Genomic DNA, 22,088 nt, shown 5'->3' with positions numbered 1-22,088 from the left:
CATCATTAAAGTAAGTTTAAAAAGTACGATGAAGATCGCTACAGAAAGTTATACTTAACTACGTTACTTAAACAAAGGCTTCTTATTCTGCAGATTGCATTAAGATATTCTATTATGATACTTAAAAGTGCCTTTTAACTTCCCTCCTTGAAAGTGTCCATTCGTATATGTCAAGTATAATGTGAAACATTGCGCTCGCAAAGTTGTCAACTAGAGCGAGAATTTAACTGCAAACAAAAACTTTTTAATTATGAAGCAGGGAATAAATTTGACAATTCTATAGGAAAAAAAAATAAGATTTCAAATTTCAATTTGTGGCTCTTGTGTCTTATTTTTTCATATTAATCGATATGTTAACTTTATAAAAATAAGTCGGGTTTTCCTTCCTGACGCTATAACTCCAGAACGTACGAACCGATTTCCACGGTTTTGCATTCGTTGGAAAGGTCTCCGTGAGGTTTATAGCAAAGAAAAGGAAGAAATTCAGGAAAAATTTCAACAGAAAAGCGGGATCACCAAACGAAATGTTACATAAAACGAAGCCATCTGGTGGCGAAACGGAGTTCGCCGAGTTTGCTAGTAGTAATATATATGGCTGTAATATGTCATGCTATACCTAAATAGGGTGCGTCTTAATATACCAGGCATTAAACAAATAAAACCAACGGGATTGATTACCCAGATGTTGACAGTTCACGGTGGATTCTTGTCGTATCTTTACAGGTTCAGGGTTAGACAAAGTGCTGCCTGTCTTTGTAGCCATACAGCTGAAGAGGCGGTGTTACATGTTCTGACCGACAGTCCAATGTATGGCTACGACAGGTATAACACTGAACAAGCTATGGGAATAAAAGTAACAGAGACGAATTTAAAGAAAATATTGTTCAACATTAGGTTTAGAGGCATCTTTTTGGAAATTGCTGTTAAGGTCATACAAAAAGTTGTTAAAAGAAATAAGTAGTAGTGTTTAATCATCCGGGTTACCAATACCATTTACGTAAGTTATTTAATCCTCCGACGAATCGGGGAACTATCTAGAAAACATAAAAAAATACCAGGCAGCCTAAACATATCAGCGTGACATCAATAAAACTAGCAAATGGTTTTTATTATATCACTTACAAAGAGATTCTAAACATACTTCAAAAACCTTGTTTAAATAATGCCGGTTGAGTTAAAAGGATAGAAAAGTTCAGAAACTGTTGACGAGAATTGTTAGTAAAGTAATCTTCGCGCCAATCAAGACAAATGGCGCAAAAGAAAGAGGCGCTCCTAAGTCTACGTCTTGCAGACGCGAGCCATGAGTGATTGGCAATATCGCGTGTAACATTGTTGAGCGACGTTCCTCGCGAAAAGTATCGAAACTCGTGCCTTGCATAGGGGATGTGCAAATACAACCCTACACTACTTCTAGGGTAAACTCAGACTGCGCTTCGTGTAAAGTTTCCGCATCTCAGAGCTTTGAGACGCTTCTCGAGACTATGTATGTATTACATATAGCGATCGTGCAGCAACATATTCGTAGACAAGACGTTATTTATTAACGTCGTGGATTTTAAGCAACAATAACACTTTGGGGCAAAGTTTTCTTCGTGAGTGACATCTTCTTGAAACAACATTAATCATCTATAAACCCCTAAAATTCTCCAAATGCGATTGATAATGCTCAAATAGTACACCAGGCAGACAAAACTAAATCTACATATACAATCAAAGTCTGATAACCGCTTGACGGATGAAGGTTGAAAGCTGCCTTTGATAGCTTAGGCTTGTGGTATCTAAAAAAGGAACTGTATTTTTATATATGTGTACCGACTTTTCTTTATACTTTGCGCCTATATTAAATCACGTAGCAAGTGTCCGGCGCAAGAGCATTCACCTGTGATGGATGACGGTGTCCGTTTCACTCGCGGCGCGAATATTTCATTAAGAGCCCCGCCAAGCTGGCCATGCATCATAGCCTACATTTTGGGGAACCGCGCCGACATTCTGATCCACTTAGCTTAGAACAGAAATTAATACGCAAACTGTGACGTTGTGGCTCTGCGAGGACCTCTATTATTATAATTTTCGAGTATGTATTTGTATAATATAAAGAAAAATGTATATCGACTTTTGTTATCGTTATCATTTGATATCCGATATATCACATCGGATATATCGAATGTTTGAAGTCAGCATGCTGAAATCTGAAAATGTATACGTTTAATGCTTAAGCGGTAATTAAATAAATTTAAAATATAATTTTCTCGTCAAAATGCTCCTTATCACGGATCATGAATCCGCTATCAAACGAGGTAAACCTTTCTGAAATTGACAATATTATCTGATGAGTTTTAATTGATGTATTTTTCGAGAATATACTATTCAACTGATAAACGTGTTGGTTTATTGCAGTAACGGATTCAAGTTGGTTTAAGTTTCATTCTTTGTATGTTAGTTGTATATTAACAGACTGACACGCATCAAAGTATAAAGATTTATTTTATATACATGAAACCTGATACTTGTTATTAACATATGATATATTAAATATATATTATAATGATCAATGAATCTTGGCACTTAGAATTTAGAATATATTATAAATACATATATACTTTGTTATATTTTTTGTATAAGTGAAACTGTGCTTTGCGTTTGAATGTGTATTCCGTTTTTGGCTTTTGTGTACAATGTAATTTTTGAATATTGTTTAGTGAGTAGCTGTAGGAATACTGTTGAGCAAATAAATAAATAGATAAACATTTTATTGTACGACAAGTACTTTGGATATATCAGACAGTCATGGCTCTTTAAAGGTTTTTCCAGACATACAAACGATTCCATTTATTTACCTATAATGAAGGGTTGAAAAACATTTACAACAAATAATTAAACTATTAGACCGATTAAAATTGTTAATTATTTCATTACCATAGTATTTTGTAAAAATATTCTGAAAGAAACTATTTTTATTATTACCTGTTTCGTGATATTATTTGTGATGCTAAAGCGATTAATATAATTATTGTAATTACTGTTGATACGAAAGCAAATTTAAAGTGTACATGTTAAAAGTAAAATAAGTTTAACATGGAACGGTAATGTAATTAATAACTCTTTTGACTGCAAAATCAATATTAATTAACATAAATACATCAGTATTATTTTACAATACAAATAAAACCCATTAAATATTATTATATGATCTGGTTAACATAATTTATTGCTATTGTATTTGCACTAGTGTATAGCTTTGTTAATAATGGCAACCGCATTTCCAGCTTGTTTTAATATGTAAAAGCATTTTATTGACAAAGTATAATTAAATGCAAGTCTCTTAACGATAAAGGTAAAATAATGTTTTGTATTCATTTATTGTTAGTTTTGCGAGAATTAAAAGAAAATAGAATTTTAGCCATTTCATAATATGACCAGTGATTCAATCATAAAATTAAGTATACTCCGCTTTTGGTTGTTTTGTTTTAGATATGCATAACTGCGGCAACACAACACATAAGTCAAAAGGTGGTTATTTGTTGAATAAATGTCAGAAAGCGGATCACTGAACATAAAATTCAATTTACCAATTAAAAACGTTTTTATAATGAGCAATTAGGTGCCTGACACACGTCGACTTTTTGGTTCTGAAGCATGCCAGTTTCCTCTCGATGTTCCCTTCCCTTCACCGTACAAGCGAGTGTTAAATGCATAGACAGAAAGTGTATTCCAGCCGGGGTACGAACCTAGGACCTTAGAGATGAGGCACGTTAAAGCCACTGGGCCAACAATTGTTATTTCCATTCTTAGCTAGCCTTTTAATTAAATGGATGACCATAATGTGAACCTACGATCTAGTCACAATATAAGGAAGTACAAGGAAATGTATTTTCTTGTTCCGTTTCTCAATGAAACAATAACCATGTGTGGTCTCAGTCGAAGTCACTTTAAAAGACAAGAACAAAATCTTTCAGGAAGCTCTTTAATAATTGTTTGGTGATTTCATATACAATGAAATTGAATAAATGTTTGAATTAATATTGATACATTCATTTAGGAATTATTATTTATATGAGAAAATAATAAAACATTAAATACTGCTTTAGTTTACTTTACAATAAATAGGAAAAACAGCTTTCCGAGACATAATACCAAAACAATAAGCAATATACTTTCGTAAGACTGAGTTCGTGTACACGTAATCCTTTTGTCCAGACAAGGGTGTACTTTAGGTATAGACTAACAAAATTCTTAAAATTAATTTACTAAATCCCTCGGCCCAATCTCAAAGGAAACTGCACTTGAAAATTCTTTAAAGCACCAAAGAAATAAGTATCGTCTCAGAGGGACTCGCGCTGTCTGAGATGAAAAGTTAGGTATGTAGGTAGAGCATAGGGAATGAGGGAAGTGGGGGGGTGCACGTACGGAACTAACAGGCAAATCCAAGCACGGTACTCTTGGAGTTTATTACCCTACTCATATTTACACAATTCGAGTGGGTGTTAGCGGTCTACGCGACCGCCGGCGACATATTCCCTTTGGTCCATATTTTCCCAGTTGGAATCCGTTTACAATTCTTCTTATTCTATTTGTCTGCATTGCTTCTATAATAGATCAAAGGGTCTACCCCTTTCAATATTATACCTTGGATCGGAATAGATATTTGCTGAATTATAACAAAAGATCTTTGTATCATATTGTACACTAATTGTTTCAATTTATCAAATTTGAATATAATAAATTTACATGAAATCATTTTATTTTTGAAGTATTACAATGAATCTACAGTGGGCCTAACGAGATACCGAGAACAATGTACAGCCTGGTTTAATTGATTAAAGACGAACACTTTAGCGATAAACTTGAAGTTAATTAAAAGGATACAAAGGCCATAGCTTATGCTCAACGTTGCTTAATAAATTTACGAATTTATTTAAATCTATATTTTATTCGCGTAATGAACGAAGACAACAACCGCTATAAAGAACACGAGGCCAACCCGAGTGATTAAGTGTCTCATTTAAATGCAGTCTCCCGATGCCCGTCTCAAACGAAAAGGGAACGGTACCCGCGGAAAACGGAAGACGGGCTCCTTGCAAAAGGAAGAAGAGCTATTTAAATTAGCGTAGTCGCTGAAAAAGTGCACTAACAACATTAACAAATGGAACAATGGCAAAGTACACAAAGGAACGGAATACCCGGACCAACCCGTATACGTCTTCTAACTCGCTCTACAACCTTCGCGTAAGTTACTCTTATATACCAAGTACATGTAACCATTTTGCCCGCATTTCAACGTGTTCAACTCAATTCACACTAACGAACTGCTCAGAAATCTGAGGGAAAATAAATGTAAGAAAACTGTTTCTTGGAATTTTACGAAATTAATATTGTTGTACATTTATTTTCTTGCGATTTCACTTACATATGTGAAAGATATCAATAACGAACGAAAATAAACCTTTTCTGAAAAAATATTGCTCTAGTCAAAATTTTCAATCTGAACGGGGAACTTCGTGCCGTACGTAAATTGTAGTCTCACTCAACTCTGTCTGTATTTTATGGGTGTTGATGATAACTTACGGCTCCATTTAATCCGGTTTAAGACCGTTGAGTTCTGGAGGCCACGGCACTCCGTAAAATTACTCTCGTTTAAATTGCTTTTTAGAAACTCATCATTATAATCTAGACAACATGTTGCCTAGATTCTGCATCGTTATTTTACATAGAGCAGCAATGAATACGCTTGTTTTATCGTACCTACTGTAATTATTATATTCCTTTGTCATAACTTAAAGATGATATAATGTATCAATATGACTAAATGAACCGATTTTTTTAGTTCCTTGGTATGCAAACACATTATAGTATGAAAATCTGAATTTTTTGACCCAGAGAATACTTGCATTCAATTAATCACAAGCTAGTAAAAAGTATATTGCATACATTAATTTGACGCAATCATTAATAGCACTTTTTTTGGAAGCTTATATATAAAATAACACATTTGTATTGTGGAATTTATTCGAAAAAAATCGGAGTAAAAAGTTATTTCCACACAGCAGTCCACATAATTAATCGAATTCTACTTAGTGTTCTAACTTCTAGAATCAATTTCAAAGTAGACGTTAGTTAGAACGCCTCACTGAATTAGATCCCGTTAATAGTGGACTTCCTTATCGTACTCTCTGAACCACTGCGCCAATTTATTTCGAAGCTCGTTTTTTACTTTGCCTCTGTGAGGGAGGCGAAAAAGAAGATTTATTTTAAACTAGCTTTGTACGAAGCCAAAGTGGAATGTAAGATCATAATCAGGAGTTTATAGAGGTCTACGAGGCTTTTATATTTTCTAAAGTTCAGTCCTCTAATTGCCACTCAAATGGCTTTTATAAGAACTTTAGAATAGGCTCGCTTTTCTATAAAATATTTGGAGTCGCGCGTAAGAATAATTTCGCATAATAAATGTATTCATATTATTTCGTAATAACTATAAATCTTAAATGAGGTCAAATATTTTAATACAGGGTCAGGAAAGCATTGTCCCTGTGAAGTTAAGGGCAGTTCGGTTAATCCGGCGCCGCCCAAACAAATTAGGAACAACATTAATATATCCTCTGTATCCTACAACTTCTCCGCAATAAGCAAAATGTATTAGTGTTATTTATCTTAGCTCGAGCGCCAACAAAGTTTTAATTGCAAGCGCCGATACAATTTGCGTACAAATGAATTTATTCGCTGAATTCGTAGTGCAGTCGTGTGCGAAGCTCTGCGCTGGTGGCAATAGCGTTAGGGCGGGCGGCATGCGGCACGGTGTTGGGCGGGCGCCGCGAAAGCGCGGATTATCCGCATGTGTGCTGCCGCTAATTGCGGACACTGACAGACCGAACAATACGACAATATATGCACATTAACGTACATCACAACTGGAACTATCATCAACTTCGTGTATTCGGTAAATCGAGTTCGAATACAATTCCTTTCAATTATATCGTGTAAATATTTGATCTAGTAAATTACGTAGTACAAACAGATTACATATAAAGGCTCGATCACGCCCAGCAAGGCAATGCGGAGATTACAATTCTCGTTCGGCCCGTCCGATACCATCGGACTTTGCTCCATTCGCTGCAATTAACGCCGCACAATGACCATATAAATCTCCCCTGAATGCTGTGCTCATTCTATACTGAGCTGAACGGGGATCGACAGTTTGTTTATGTGTGGTCGCTGCAGATAGGAAACGAAGAAAACAATCAACCTAATAGGTTATAGAAAAATATCGGGATTTATGGCAAACAATAAACAGAATGATTGTATGAATTATATGACCACTTAAGTGCCTGCATAGATAAGGGCGTCTGTTCTTGCCTATACGTCTCGAGCCGTAGAACAAACAAGCTACGAGCGGAGATTACGCTCAGAATAAATCAATGTTACGACGCGTTAAAATATTTAAGCTCACGATTAATGCTGAGCGCGAATATTCGTCTTATCGAAACCAACCGCGCTCGTCGCAGCTGTTCAGGCTTCCAATGATTGTCGGATTGTAAAACATATTAATCACTACAATCTGTGAAACACTATTTTATGCTTCGAAATAATAAAGGATTCAACGTTAAAGGTTTTTCTTTGTGATTGGTTTTATTCAATGGATTATTTTTAAGTAATAATTAATTGCAATTACAATAATTTTAATTCATTTTGGTATGCAATTACACTGTATTGTGTTTATAACGTATACACGAAAACGCAGAAGATACATCTTGCCATACGCAGACAATTCAAATAATTAAAATGATCTTTTTTTGATAAATAATTATCTAATAATGTATATATATACACACTAGAGCTACATATAATAAGGACTGTATTTAATCTAAAATGTAGCATAATAATTAAACCTAAATGTACCAATCTTTAAGATAATAAATCAAAATTTTAAATTTATTTTTTAGTGGTACGTAAATTACCTAATAAATTCGAATTTTTATCAAACACTTTCCGTAGCAGGTATAATTTCGATATAGCGATATAGGAGGAAGTAATAAAATAAAACGATTTTACATCTCGGAGGGAAACGAACATTTTTGTAGAATGGGAAAACTCGCGAGCGACTTCTCATTTCGCGATAAAATCGGGGACGTTTTACGACAATCTCCTATTCGATTCCCATTAAGCAACAATCTTAAAAAACTTTCGGTGATCTAAACCGTTTACCTGAGTTTTATTACTAGAATCAAATGTTCTCTAGTCCGTATAAGTTATTCTATTTTTATGCGGAAGGAGAATTGCTACTATAAAAGTTTCTTTTATTCCAGTTGCGTCGTACGGTTTAGTGCTAGGTATACTAACTCAGTTTTAGACGAAATGGTTCTTTTAAAATCGCATATATATGTCAACCGGGTTCTGAAGCTAATTAGGAATTGATATGATTTATAGATTCTTTATAGTTCCATACCCAGGCCTAAGGTGAAAAGCGATTACATGTTGAAGGTAGTGGAGAAAATAAATTCAACCAATTTTTTAATCAATCAATTCTAAGGCTTAAAATAATATAAGTTAATGGCTATATTTATCTTTATTTTAGTTATAAGCAAGGTTAAAATATGATTAATTATATATATGTTTATTACATATTAACAGAATAAAAATTGTACGGCTGTAGTAAACAGTATTCGTGTTAGCGTGAAAGAGGATTTCAGAGCAGTACCGTAAACCAGATAGGTATCTAACTTTGCTTTTAGAATCAACTATTACTTTGCTTTACGTTTTTAAACTGCACTGTAAAGTCATAAAAAACATTAAAATTTTAGCAACAGTATATCAGTGAACACTATAGATTTAATTGAACGTCACATTTTTCTGTCAAATTAATTATGCCTATAAATCACTTACAAAATCCTCAATTCATGCAAAGTTTAGTGTGTAACTTATGACATTTGATTGTATCAGATTTGTTCGAATACGATATATTCTAAAGGAAAAATCGATCTGCATTCCAAGAATTTTCTCAAACCGTTATTACTTTTACCATCACGAGGCATTTCATTTCCATATTTTATGTCGTAAATCTTAAATTTAACTCAAAGAACGGTCATATTTCACAAGGTAAAAAGAATTTAGCTAAAAGTTTGAAATACCTTAGAGACAGTTAAATCGTAGAAAAACTTACATTGTGACTAATTTCTGTTTGATTTCGTCTTTGTTGCAAAATTATATTCGAGTTTTATTATATTTATACGGTTTTTTGTTTTATATTATTTTGCAATGAAATGTATATTTTTATGGTCATGTTGTATAAGATTCTTAATTGTATATATATATACTAGCAGACCGGCCAAGCGTTGCTGTGGCTAAGGTTTTTGTTATATACATAGTAGAAAACTATTCAAGAGAAACGGTAGGAGAACACTAGTCATGGGGACCACCATGCTTTTTTGGTGGTTATGCCATTAAATTGGAGCTTATGTGGAAAGGTTGGTACTTTCAACACAGCGCCATCTGTTAGAATTGTGACTATCAAATAATAAACAAATATTTTGCAATAAAATAACATTGCGGGTATAAATTGAGATGTAAGTTATCCTATCTTTTAAGTTGGTACAAGCTTCACACGGTGTACAAATTTGATTGATATCGGTTCGGTAGTTTAGGAGTCCATAGCGGACAAACAACGTAACACGTAATTTAAATATATTAAGATGAATAAAGCTATTGTGCGTAAACATAAGTTGAGTGCCTCTAGGAATCTGCTCACTATACCTCGTGACATGTGGCCCAGGGTCGTTATATAACAGAGAAATTGGTATGGAAAAATATAAGACTATTAAACCAAATCATTGCGTCACGGACGAACACAATCGCGTGCCATACACGCAGCGTTTTAGTACTCGTTTTGTGTGCTTCATACGAGGCGGTATAAGGCAGACTATATTTATTTTTAAACATCTATAACAAATATGCCTTTGACTTGGACTTTCCAAATAACCATTCATTTTTTTTTATGGCTCTGGCACGGTTTGTGCATTAGCCAGCGTCAAGTATAAGATTTTTTATAATTCGTGCTTGTTTTAGAACTTCGACCGTGTCCTCCATGTACGGTTTAGGCACTCGCCCTGTACCGCACAACCCTCCCAAATGCCGAGAACAAATTTAAATTAAATTAAAACTAACCCTCGAACCGGGAATCGAACCACCTACCATTCATTTATATTGATATCCGCATATTAGGTTACGGCAGACAATAATTTTTTATTTGATTTTCAAGGGATTTAGGCAGAAGGTGACCGCTATGTTTCACTATAATGAACTGGTCACGTAGCTCATTTTGTATTATTTCCCTAGGACGTATCTCGTGACTTGAATATTATAGCGCAGGACCTCTCGGACCCTCAACAAATAAACCGTTTTACGCACGATTGTACCCAGTGATTCATTATTCTGCGTTACTTTTGCTTACTGATTCATAAAATACGCTTACCTAGCTTTGTATTGGATTCAGCTAAAGGACTTATTGTATACATTTATATAATTTTGTTGAAAGATTTTCTTGTGGAACGCTATTTAGTTCGCTTCAGTAATCTTAAGCTATGATTGTATATTTTACAGTTGTTTTTTTTTGGACCATTGAATCTGTAACATTTGGGAGGACTTTTTAATTTAAACGATGAATTGAGTAGTGTGATCATAAATTTTTGAGTTTTTGAGAATTTATGATAGTCAATCCATTCGAGATGGCATGAGACAGTCAACCTGATACCAAACAAGCTGCTAAGGACTCGGAAGGTAGAGTCAGTTTAACAAATAGCATCGTCAAAATTTGATACAACTGTAAGAGGCTGTAAGTTATTTTCAGATGTAATTTAAGCTAGCATCAACCCACACTCATTATACGGTAAACAAAAATATCTTAAAAGACACCTCAAGGCGTTTCGCAAGATGTGTTCATGTTTATTAGCTTCAAGTAATGAAATTCGTAGAAATAATAATGTTAAATATATTTCAAACGATGTTTTATATACCATTATCAAACGCAATATTTAAAGTCACACAGTGTAAAAATTAATTAGGCGTAGACAGGTGATCATATAAATCCTGTAACTGTAATGTTCCATACTTTCTGCCGTAGCATGGGGAGAGGGGAGAGAGTGGGAGGGAATAATAAGAGAACATATCATCAATATTAATTTGAAAGATCAAGTAAAAGGCGTGATTGCATCTTTCTCTCTACATTTTCACTTCCTGACTAGTTCGACTATGACACGCCTTGTCGCTTCCTAATTCGAATTTTGAATCTTACCTTGGAATCCCACGAAGAGCTGCATGATGCAGGGCGTTGAAGCCGTTATTGTTTGTCAGCGTCATATCTGCTCCATGATCTAACAGCAAGGTTAATATCTCATCACGCTTCTTCGATATCGCATCCAGCAACGGTGTATCTCCATCCGAGTCCTGAAATTATTTTAATTTGTATTAGTAGATTGAATTGATACAGGTTAATGTTCTGGCTTTACCGTGGACTATAAAGAAAATTCCTTTTAAAAATGAAACCAACTACACAACGCACTAAAAAGTTACAAATAACAATAGTTCTTATTTCTATGGATTTTACTTGATTCTATGAGAATTAAATGTATTTCATGATTTTTAATTCATTTCTGTACGGGGTATGAGGATCATATTACAATATTTTATGGAAGTGGGTGCCTAATAATCCTTGCGATATAATTGCTGTCCTGTCGAATAAGGCAAACTGTGCAGCAGAGTTAGTAAAGTATAAAGGGATTGAAAGAGGATACAGCACGAACAGTGCGCTTGTTCAATGCTCGGTTGCAGTTGGGTAAATAATTGTGGAAGGAAAATGCGTATTTGGATAGAGTTTGTTTTTAGTGTTTTTAAAAGCACGCCCCCTGCACTGCAACAAATGTATGGAAGTTGGTCACACAAGGTCATCTTGCTCATCCAGTGTGGACCGTAGCAATGTATGCTCTAGGTGTGGCAGAGGGACACAAATTTGTGAAATATGAGGTAGCAGAACATTGGTCCTCCAACCACTTCACGGTTTAGTGGGTAGGGCTGTTATAGCAAGTTCCACACCCTGTGCGGGAATGCATTCCCCTCAGTAAAAAAACAGTCAACCTCTCCCATACAGCAGTTGGTTACGCACTTACTAAATGATTTTTACTGCGTTAGAAGATGGCTAAGATCACTTCCAACTAGACCACAAAGAGTGCCAATCCAAACTCGTCTAGCAATTTTCTAAAACATCAAACCGCCCGAATGAATAATAGACGCGACGCAGAAGGCGTTTAGGGTGTGGATTATGGAGACTTGCATAATTTATAAGCGTCTCTGGTATTAAAACGGGCAGCGTAAGACGCCAGATCTAAGCTAGGATGCGCTCTACGGGCAGAGTATACAGATAATTGTGTATTAGGTAAAAAGCGTGGACATTAACATAATCACTGCGGTACGTGGCGCTGTGTCGCTCTGAGAGTACATTAAGAGAATTGTGCTCTGTCATTTCTCAATTAATTTGAGAGCGACCCAAATAAGAGTTAATTATGAAAGCTTCTGAATGTTTATTTGAAATTTCAAAGAAATTTTTAAATTCGTTTAAAACAACGTTGTCTAGGAAGCGTAAATTCAGCCTTGTTTAACTTTGGTACACAATCCTGAGAATCAAAAACATCACAGACTACTTTTGGTGTAATTCTAAGTATATAAATTCACTGAGTTTATTTTTTTAATACAACGTTGTATAAACGATCAAGGCTCTCAAATAATTAAGTGGGCAACGAGCGGGTTCATCCCTAACAAGCGTTTTCATTCCAATTCCAATATACAGAAATTTTATAAAGTGATAAAAGAGCGTATCTTCATTACGGTACAATATAAACGTATAGATCCCAAGTTAGCTACTAAATAGATATGCATGTAATAGTAGTAATTGCTCTCGTTGAGCCTTATTGGTTCGAATGAAATCGCAAATAAATAACTCTACTTGACACAGACGAACTGAAATTAAACTTTATGCAATTTAGCTTAACTAGACAGAATGTGGTATCGACAACTCGACACCGAGTCCAGCTATTAGGCAGTAATTCAGTGGAAGCTCAACCACAGCGTCAGAGTAATTCCGTACAGAATAGCAGCATTAAATATTAATCCCCTTGGCGTATAGATGACCATTACAGCCGGTAATTCATGTCATCCCTGCAATATAATTATATGCTTAACAAGCGTAGTAATTATTTAAATGCTCATATAATTCAAGGTACTAATGAGGTTATCAGTACAATAATCGATTTAGCGCTGATTACACCAATATTGGTGCGGCCTTTACTATAACCGGGCTGCAAACATTAACTGTTTGTTGCTAACTATAAGACGTGATTTATTGATGAAATTTACAATATGTTAATTGAAATAAAATCCGGTACTTTGTAATTTTTAATAGCGATCCCTTACAATGTTGAGTTTCTGTACCTGTAAAATTATAAAATTTTAAGGTTAAAATTATAAAATTTTAAGGTTAAATTTTTTATAATTTTTTAGATTAGGATCATTTAAATATTCGTCAAACTTATAAAAGCTTTATTGATTAATTTAAGTTTAACGAGAGCTTTGAATTTATTTAGTGGTAATTCTCTAATTTCGCTTGGGAGTTACGATAACAGTGTAGGGATATTAAAATAACTATCAATCAAAAATTGCAATCAAAAAAGATCGGGTTCGCAGACAGAGCAAAAGCGCAGTTTCAATCATTGTTTTTATATAAGGTTTTATTGACAGTACTCATCATAAATATAATTACAATTAACATAAATATTATGGATTTTAAATTGACTTTTGGTTCGACTCGGACGTGACAGCATCTTAAAGATGATCGAATATCGTTTGAGGGACTTTCTAAATGCCTACGTCATCTTAACATTACATAAAAACATGCAAATAAGATGCTGCATCTGTTTTTCGATTTGTTATTTTAAGTTAATTTTTAGAAGAAATAAATTTCATGATGTAAAATGTGTATATCAGACAAATTATATATCTATTGCACAGATAAATTATATATATATATATATATATACATATATATATAGTACAGAAGTGTCTAAAACTAAGAGACAATTTTCAGACTGGTTTCGATAGCGGTTCGTTCGTAAACGTAATGGCCTCACGTGCCTATTTAATATTTCGTCCTCGTCACTCATGTGTCAATTTTATCATAAATAAGCGCGATAAAACATTGTACTCCAATTATCTAATGTCTATCTCGTATTATTTAAGTTGAATTCCCAGGATCACACTGATCTTGATTGAAAAATATTTTGCAATTGTTAAAAGAAAAAGTATAATAAAATTGACACAAATGCCTAGTCGTGTCTTCGTACGCATTCTTTAGGACTCAGGACATAAAACTTGCTATGTTAAACTGTAAGATTAAAATTTTGTGGCATGATAAACTACATAATTCGAAATAAAACCGGCAAACAAAAACGCTAGTAAAATAAATAAAGATAAGAACAATGAGTTGGAAACTTGGCAACGGGAACATTGTGAAAAGAAATTTGGGAGGTTACTGATACCGGGCAGATAACGTACAGTCTGAACCTACCTTTTTAACTCTAATTAAAACATTACATTAATAAAAGGCTGGGCCAACATTTATCTCATCAAAGGCCTGCCCTTACCTCTATAAATAAGACTTATAAAAGAGACTATCAACGTTCATAGATCGCTTGTAAATAGCTAATTTAATCCGAAAATTATGCTTTTATCAGGATCAATCTTTTATGTAATCTGTAACTACCATGTATTAAATGTAATATATAATATATAGAGTAAAAACCTGGAGGTTTTGGGTTCACGGCGAATATTGTGTTGAATTTTTTAATGATGCAAAAATCCATCGGTATTATATCCGGCAGGGTTCGAGACTTCAAAAAAACTCTAGATGTTAGGGAACATTCCAGTATTACGTAACGAATTTGGAGGGGGGTCATTTTGTAAAACGTTTCGATGCGGGACGGGGATTGAATGACGCGTTACTGTTAATATTATTTTCGACTTTCCAGTACTTTACACCACATAAGGGTAACATTTAGGAATAAAGAGTCACTTTGGTGGTCCCGAAACCTATTGGGTACAGAAAAACGTTACGACGCGTTATATGGGAGGGGGGGTTTAATAACGCTCCCTTACATTTAATGTTTGGATATGTATGTCTGTGACTCAATAGTGTTAGTCTTGCTGTGTTGTTGTGTTGATCGCTGGATAGTTTACCTTGACATTTACAGACAGTATGTAGCGAGGACTTCGGACAAAGCAAAGTTTTGTGTACCTGTTAGTTGCAATTTTATTTTTACCCAAAATATTGAAATACAAAAGCATACGACTCGTACCAATAACTACCAGCATCTTCAGTACCCGTAAATCCATGCTATGGCTTTGTAATATAATTTAGAATTTCATTACGTAACATATATGTAAAATGTACATATATTTTCACATTTTAACAATTGATTTCACAGACACTGGAACACATTGTATGTGTCCTATTGCAAATCATTCTCGCTTCATAAAAACGTCGAATTGGATCGGCCGTGCATAGATTTGTTAAATAAATTAACTCTTTATTCGTGTATTAAAAATTTAAACTACGAATTATAATATTATCAATTTTATTACATTCATAAATTATTGCCATAAACACTAGTATTTCATTGGTGTAAGTATTTATTAAAAAAAAGTACATAAACTAAACGAATTGAAAGGTCTTTGTTTTATTAATCAACTAGCGGGCCGGATATTTTTTGTACATATTGATATGTTCTTTAATAATGTGGGACATTTTTTTGTTCTATCAATAGTTTTCGCAGCTCATGCGATAGATAGAAGATATAGGTATTTTTTACACCTTGGGTTATATTATTGTAGTTATTGGGTAATTTTTTTTCCAATTGCCTATATTAATCAATAATTATGTAGCATTCAAATGGTGAAAGAATTGTTAAAATCGGTCTAGTACTTTTTGAGGCAATTCGTTACAAACACACAAAAATTTATTCCTTATAATATTAGTAATAGATTAAAATAAAATACATTTGTACTGAATGGTATAATTCGCATTTCCATTTTATAATTACAAAGTACGTCATCTTAAAGCAGACAATTCAGCATTGTCAACTTGATCCTATACCCGGGAATTGCATAAACAAAAGGCTATCACAATCCATTAAATTATTGCAAACAACAATGTAGCTCCTATGTAACACTGTTACATGACATATAAACTGATGACAATTGCAAGCGCAATCTAGGGCAAATCTCTATCTGACGAGGCAGAAAGAAAACAACTAATTGTTTAATTCCAAGCCATTTAGTCTAGTATTACGTGAGGATTATTTCCGCACCATATACCTCGGCATCAGAGCGGCACCATCACGACTCGCGCTGACTTACTATGAAGCCTATAAGACCATTCAGTGATGTTTATGAGATTTATATTTATGAAAACCGATTTAGCTTAATTCATTCTAGATATTTATGTACATTCTTAACTATTTATGTAGCTTATAGTGTCTATGGTTTAAGTTTTAGAAGTATTTTTATAAGGAATTTTGTTTATAATGAATGGTTACGTTAGTTATGTTTAACTTTAAAATATCCGTATTAGTGTATTAGTATTTTTGTGGGAATTATATAAGGTGCCTATCAAAAACGCAAAAAAATATTTTAATAGTGTATTAAATTCTATACAATAGATAGCTCACTGATTTGCAGGGGCAAGAATCAGTGGTGTTCCGACTCTAACTTTTATTAAATTAGGCAAAACTAGTATAGGCAATGGATATGACAGGCCTTCAATACATTTTTATATAATTCATAAATAATTTAGTAATTTACCAATATGTATTTCCAGTAGGTAGGTACGTCGAAACATTTACTACAATTAAAAAGAAATAACATACCTAAAACGTCCCGTTAAATAATTACGTAATTCGATATGCAAATGGCTTGTTATGACTAAAATATGACGATTATGAAAACAATAGCTCGATAGGGTAAAAATAAATTCCAACTCGCAATGGAAGTTTGCCAAATAGGGTTGGGTCAAAGTAATTTTAAATTTATGGAAATTCAACAAGAGATAAAATATTTATTTACCGTTTCAGTTCGGCGTGCGAGTAATTAACTAACCGAATTAATTTGCCAATCCATATCAATAGCGTGTATCGATTGGCACAACGAGTTAAGTAGTGCGGCCTCTGCATCGTGCACCCTCATCAGCCGCCTTGATTGATTGTGCGGAATTAAGCCCCCACGTTCCCTACATTGAAACACTCCACTATTTTCTAACTCATAAAACTGAATCGAGTTTCCTCGCAAGTGTTTACGTGGGACTGTAAGTCCCGCGTGGGGACGCGAAAGCTACATTTCTGTATGTTTATCGTGATCAGCCGTTCGTGGCCTTTAAACCCAATATCTTATTGAGGCAGAGTATATACATGTAAACGGTTCCTAAGCTAGCTATATATCATCATAAAAAATATATATCTCCTAACAATATTGTTTATGGAAGGTATCAAAATGACTTAACATAATAGCAATGCAAAGAATAATTACAATAGTATTATATATTTATGTACGAAAATTCATTTCAGCATAATCAAAACACAGGAAACATTATTTATTAAGCAAGAGAAATTAAAGGAGGAGGAATTTTGTAATCTATTTGATCAAATAAAGCACAAATTCATGTATTTACGCACGCGTTTTGCTACTCGTTAATAACAACATCGAGATCTCGATTTTTATAGCTTAACAAAGGTTCTCAATCAAAGACTCTTATTCAAATACTATTATCCATTAGCGCTGCAATATTTCAACAGCGCGATTCTTTGTTATTCTAGTGGAGCGCAGTGCCGACAAGCACTTTGCTTTAGATATTGGAAAACTGTAATGTACCCTGTGAGATTTAGCACCGAATATCGTCCCAACTCTGCGGTCTGCATTTGTCGCCTTGCGTTGTGTAAATCTTTTATATTTGTTTAGCTTTGGATAGGACAATTTTCTTTGAAAAATTATGGTTTCCCTTCTTTAAATTGCAAATGTTGACTCTTTTAAAGTATACTTTTAACTTCTTACAATTAAGCTTTATCACCTCTAAATATAACTATCAAAAAATAGATGTTATCAGAGAAAATGTTACAAGGTAATAGATTATTGTAAACACATAAAAACAAAAGACAGTGAAATAGCCAATTAAATAGAACTAATCGAAAGCTAAAAAATCGCAGTAAAAGTTTTCCAACTTTGAATTAAAGAAGACTCAAACTTCAACTGCAGACATGCTAATTCATAATAGGGAACGGAACTTCAGAACTATAATTTCAAGCTAAATACCAACGAGACGTCATTGCAATGAATATTTGTAATCTATACTTATAAAATGGTTTTAGATTTCTGTAAAGGATCTTCAGACTTTCAAGATTAAATAATGCTTAGATGTTTTTACACAATAAAAGCACTGATTCGAAGCAATTCAAATACCTAAACAGTACTTGGAAACAAATTTTATTAATTTTATAAAGACAACTTTTATAATATTATAAATGGCAACATATTTTCGTATCCTATAGAAGATGCACTCAAAGTAGACATATTAAAAATATAAACAAAACGAATTTGGAGCAATTTGTAGCCGTATATGTCAAAGAAGATTTTTCATTAACTTCAAAAACTTCATACATACACAAACTGCACAGAAAGCTTTGCGACGCATAATTAATAACGTATACGAAGATTGTCCGTGCTTTCAGAGGCAAAAATTTTGTTTAACATAAATGCTGCATGTATATAGATAAATAAATATTAATTAATTAATATCAGAGTGAGCCACTACCGAGCTTAGCTAGTTATATATAGCCTGCTAATCCATGGTCTAAAACATGTTATTTAGCGGCTTTACGAGCTGGGGTATTAGTTATCGTTAGAACTAATCCAATCACTTGTTACTATTAGCGCTATACATCGCAGAGCTTAATGTCATGAAAGAGGGCATAGAAAAATTGCTACACGACAGCTTTTATACTCTATACAAAGAGTGTTTATTTACTGAACAAAATCTAGTTCGGAAGAAAACCTCGGACTAACTATGTAAAAAGATATACTCTTTGTGTCAACATATATAATAAAATCCCCTTGCGCAATCAACTAAACCATTACAATTATTTAAAAAATATTACTAATACAATACATATTTATTATATTAGCCCTATGTAACATTTTTATTGATGAAATAGTTAGTATAGTTTATGTAAGTGAGCGTTATGTTTTTAATGATACATAAATAACAGTATATTCAATCAAGTGAAACGTTTTTCTCAATGTGAGTTTATTACGATTTATTATGTGGCGGTTCACCAACCAGATGGACCTGTTAAAAAAAATACTCCTAATTCTCAAAAATTTACCCATTAATAAGAGAGGCGCTGTACTAAAAACAGATATCATGACACCAACCATGACAATCAGACACGAGATACCGACTGAAGAGTGTACAATGTATGTACTATTTACACAAAAATAATTTCAACATATGAATTTTTAGACCTAAATAAATATTTGACCAAAAAACCTATTTTCATATATTTCACTAACTTTGTTATAAGCATATACACAGTCGTCATAACATTTATTTCAATCATATTGGAATAACAAGTTTGTATAAAAACGAATAACATCAATTATTTCCGTCTATTGTTGCCATTCAATCGAAAAGACAGTGAAAACACATGCCAAATGCAATAACCGGGCACCTAATATATGTGGGTCCTCTATTCCAATAACAATCCGCGAAGTTCGGAAACATTCGGAAATGGAAGTATTTATTAGGTGAATATAGCCTGAGATCGCCGAGATTACGTAGAAAGGGACTTTTTCCAACTATGGCCGTAGTACGCACAGGTGTGTACAATGTTAGTAGTTCAAACAAATACCAGTGGGCGAAAATTTTCACTTAACTTCTATAACTTATTACGTAAACCGACTGCGGTGTTGTTTTTAGACTCCATTTTAAGTAATATTTAACTTCTATAGAAAGTGTATTCCTCTGTTATTATTAAAACGATTTTGATTTTTTATTACTAAAAATAAAAAGTATACCCAAAAACATTAAATACTTTTGTTTAATTCTAAATTCCACATACATATGGGGTACATAGTAAATGCATATGTTTCTTGAAATAAAGCTTGTTGGTAATACAAACAAAGATTTCAGAAATTGCTTATATGACAGCTATCGACTCTCCTAAGGAAAAGGCCTGGTAATAAAATATAAAGGCGAGTGACGATGAAAGGAAACATAAAATTTCAGGTGACGTCGGCCTTTCCATAAATTTATCGACAGGTCGTGGTAACAGGCTATAAGAAAATATTTATGAAGTGAAACGGAGCGGCGCAACTTTCATTAGCTAATTATTTAACTTGGCTACGATGTTCTGGTGGCTTTTGGCTTTCACCTTAACGAATTTAGGATTTGGGTATCTTTTAATACATTATGTAACGAAAACATAGCTGTTAGGGTCAGCACATACACATACTCTTTTAAAACAACTAAACTTCTGGTCTTATAAACGTACTATTATAAAATAATTCTTGAATTTCTTGTAATATTTTTGTACCTAAAAAATCGGAGGGAGACTAGGAACAACATTTTTATAAATATTTAACACTTAGAATATGTTTATATTTTATAAGACTAGATGATATTATAAAACAGTATTTAGAGAATATTATATTAAATAAATTTAAACATTATATATGTTTTTAAACCTATTTCTAGTATTTTTAAACCAAGATTTACATAGTCCATAATATGAGCGCTATATAATCTGTAGTAACATACATTCGACTATGTTATTTTTCAATTTCATCAACAGAAATAGAATTCCAATGCGAAAGATTTGTTTTTCAATTTAAAATCGAAATCGACTTCAGCTAGCTACGATAAAAAATCAAAAGGCCATTTATTGTTGCCATAATGGTTTTTTCGTATGTCGTGAAAAGCTCGTTGTTCGGTGTGACGGTCTCCTCAATGGTACTGCGCCGTTCCATTGATCAAAGCAAGCGAGCCTTGACGGATATTGGCGGAAATGGAAAAACAAAAGATTCTCACTGACGACGATGGAAAACGTCATCTATACAATCGGTGTAAAGCTTTAAATCTAAGGAATATTTTGTTATTGCAGTGATTATGACTATCCTAGTGCGTTTACTTCTTTTAAAACATTAACAGTACATCACTGTATAATTAAAACATTAGAAGGCTCGATTATTCAATCCGTCTATTATATGTCTGTTTTAAGCTATACTCGTTCTGAAATAGCTCAAACAGTGGAGCAATTCGACTCGAAACTTCGAAGGTTTTAGATTTAAAAGATACATTCACGTTATCCTACTATTTTCTCATTAGATATGACTCTACGTTAATGAGAAATTACGCAACTGGGCATGCTGACTTAGTTTATTTCCTGACCTATTATAATTGTTGACAAAAGCGGGTTCAATTTGCAGGAGACAATGAGAATGAAATGAGGCTGAGCGTCTGCCTAGTACGCGTAGTGTTTAACAGACCTATCTCCAACCGAATTGGCACGTTTAATTGAACGCCTGTTTCAGCCATTAGTGTACGGGACAACAGTTATTAGGTGGAAGCTACGTTTGCGCAAATCGCACCTAGCTTACGCTGAGAAGTAACGATTATTGCCTATAAAGTGCATTCATTCATTACACACTCTGCTGAGAACGGATTAATCTAAACACTAAATAGCATATTTAAAAGGAATCCTATACTTTAAATAACAAATTTGAAATAACAATAAACTACAAAAACATATATAATAATTTAGTACAGAGTATTTATTAAAATATATTTTAGCAGTGTTGGCTAGTGGCTTGAGTTTACGCCTCTCAACCCGTGGTCATGCGTTCGAATCACGGCTAAGCACCAATGGATTTTACAGGAAAACATCGAGAGTGAACGGACATGTCTTAGACCCAAAAAGTCGTCAGCATGCATCAGGCTACACATGCAACAC

General features: G+C 33.7%; 1 protein-coding gene across 2 annotated transcripts in view; it reads right to left on the bottom strand.

Moving 5' to 3' along the window:
* LOC125056885 (E3 ubiquitin-protein ligase MIB1) overlaps positions 1 to 22,088 on the bottom strand; it is a 121,496-nt gene that overhangs the window by 68,760 nt on the left and 30,648 nt on the right. For both annotated transcript variants that reach the window (XM_047660213.1, XM_047660211.1), the window contains one exon: positions 11,282 to 11,433. In XM_047660213.1, the coding sequence (XP_047516169.1) occupies positions 11,282 to 11,433 (152 nt within the window). The remainder of the gene's footprint in view (positions 1 to 11,281; positions 11,434 to 22,088) is intronic.

This window comes from Pieris napi, chromosome 15, assembly GCF_905475465.1.
Source record: "Pieris napi chromosome 15, ilPieNapi1.2, whole genome shotgun sequence".
Classification (NCBI taxonomy): Eukaryota; Metazoa; Arthropoda; class Insecta; order Lepidoptera; family Pieridae; genus Pieris; species Pieris napi.
The sequence above is the reverse complement of the archived record's forward strand: the minus strand, read 5'-3'. Positions and strand labels throughout refer to the sequence as shown.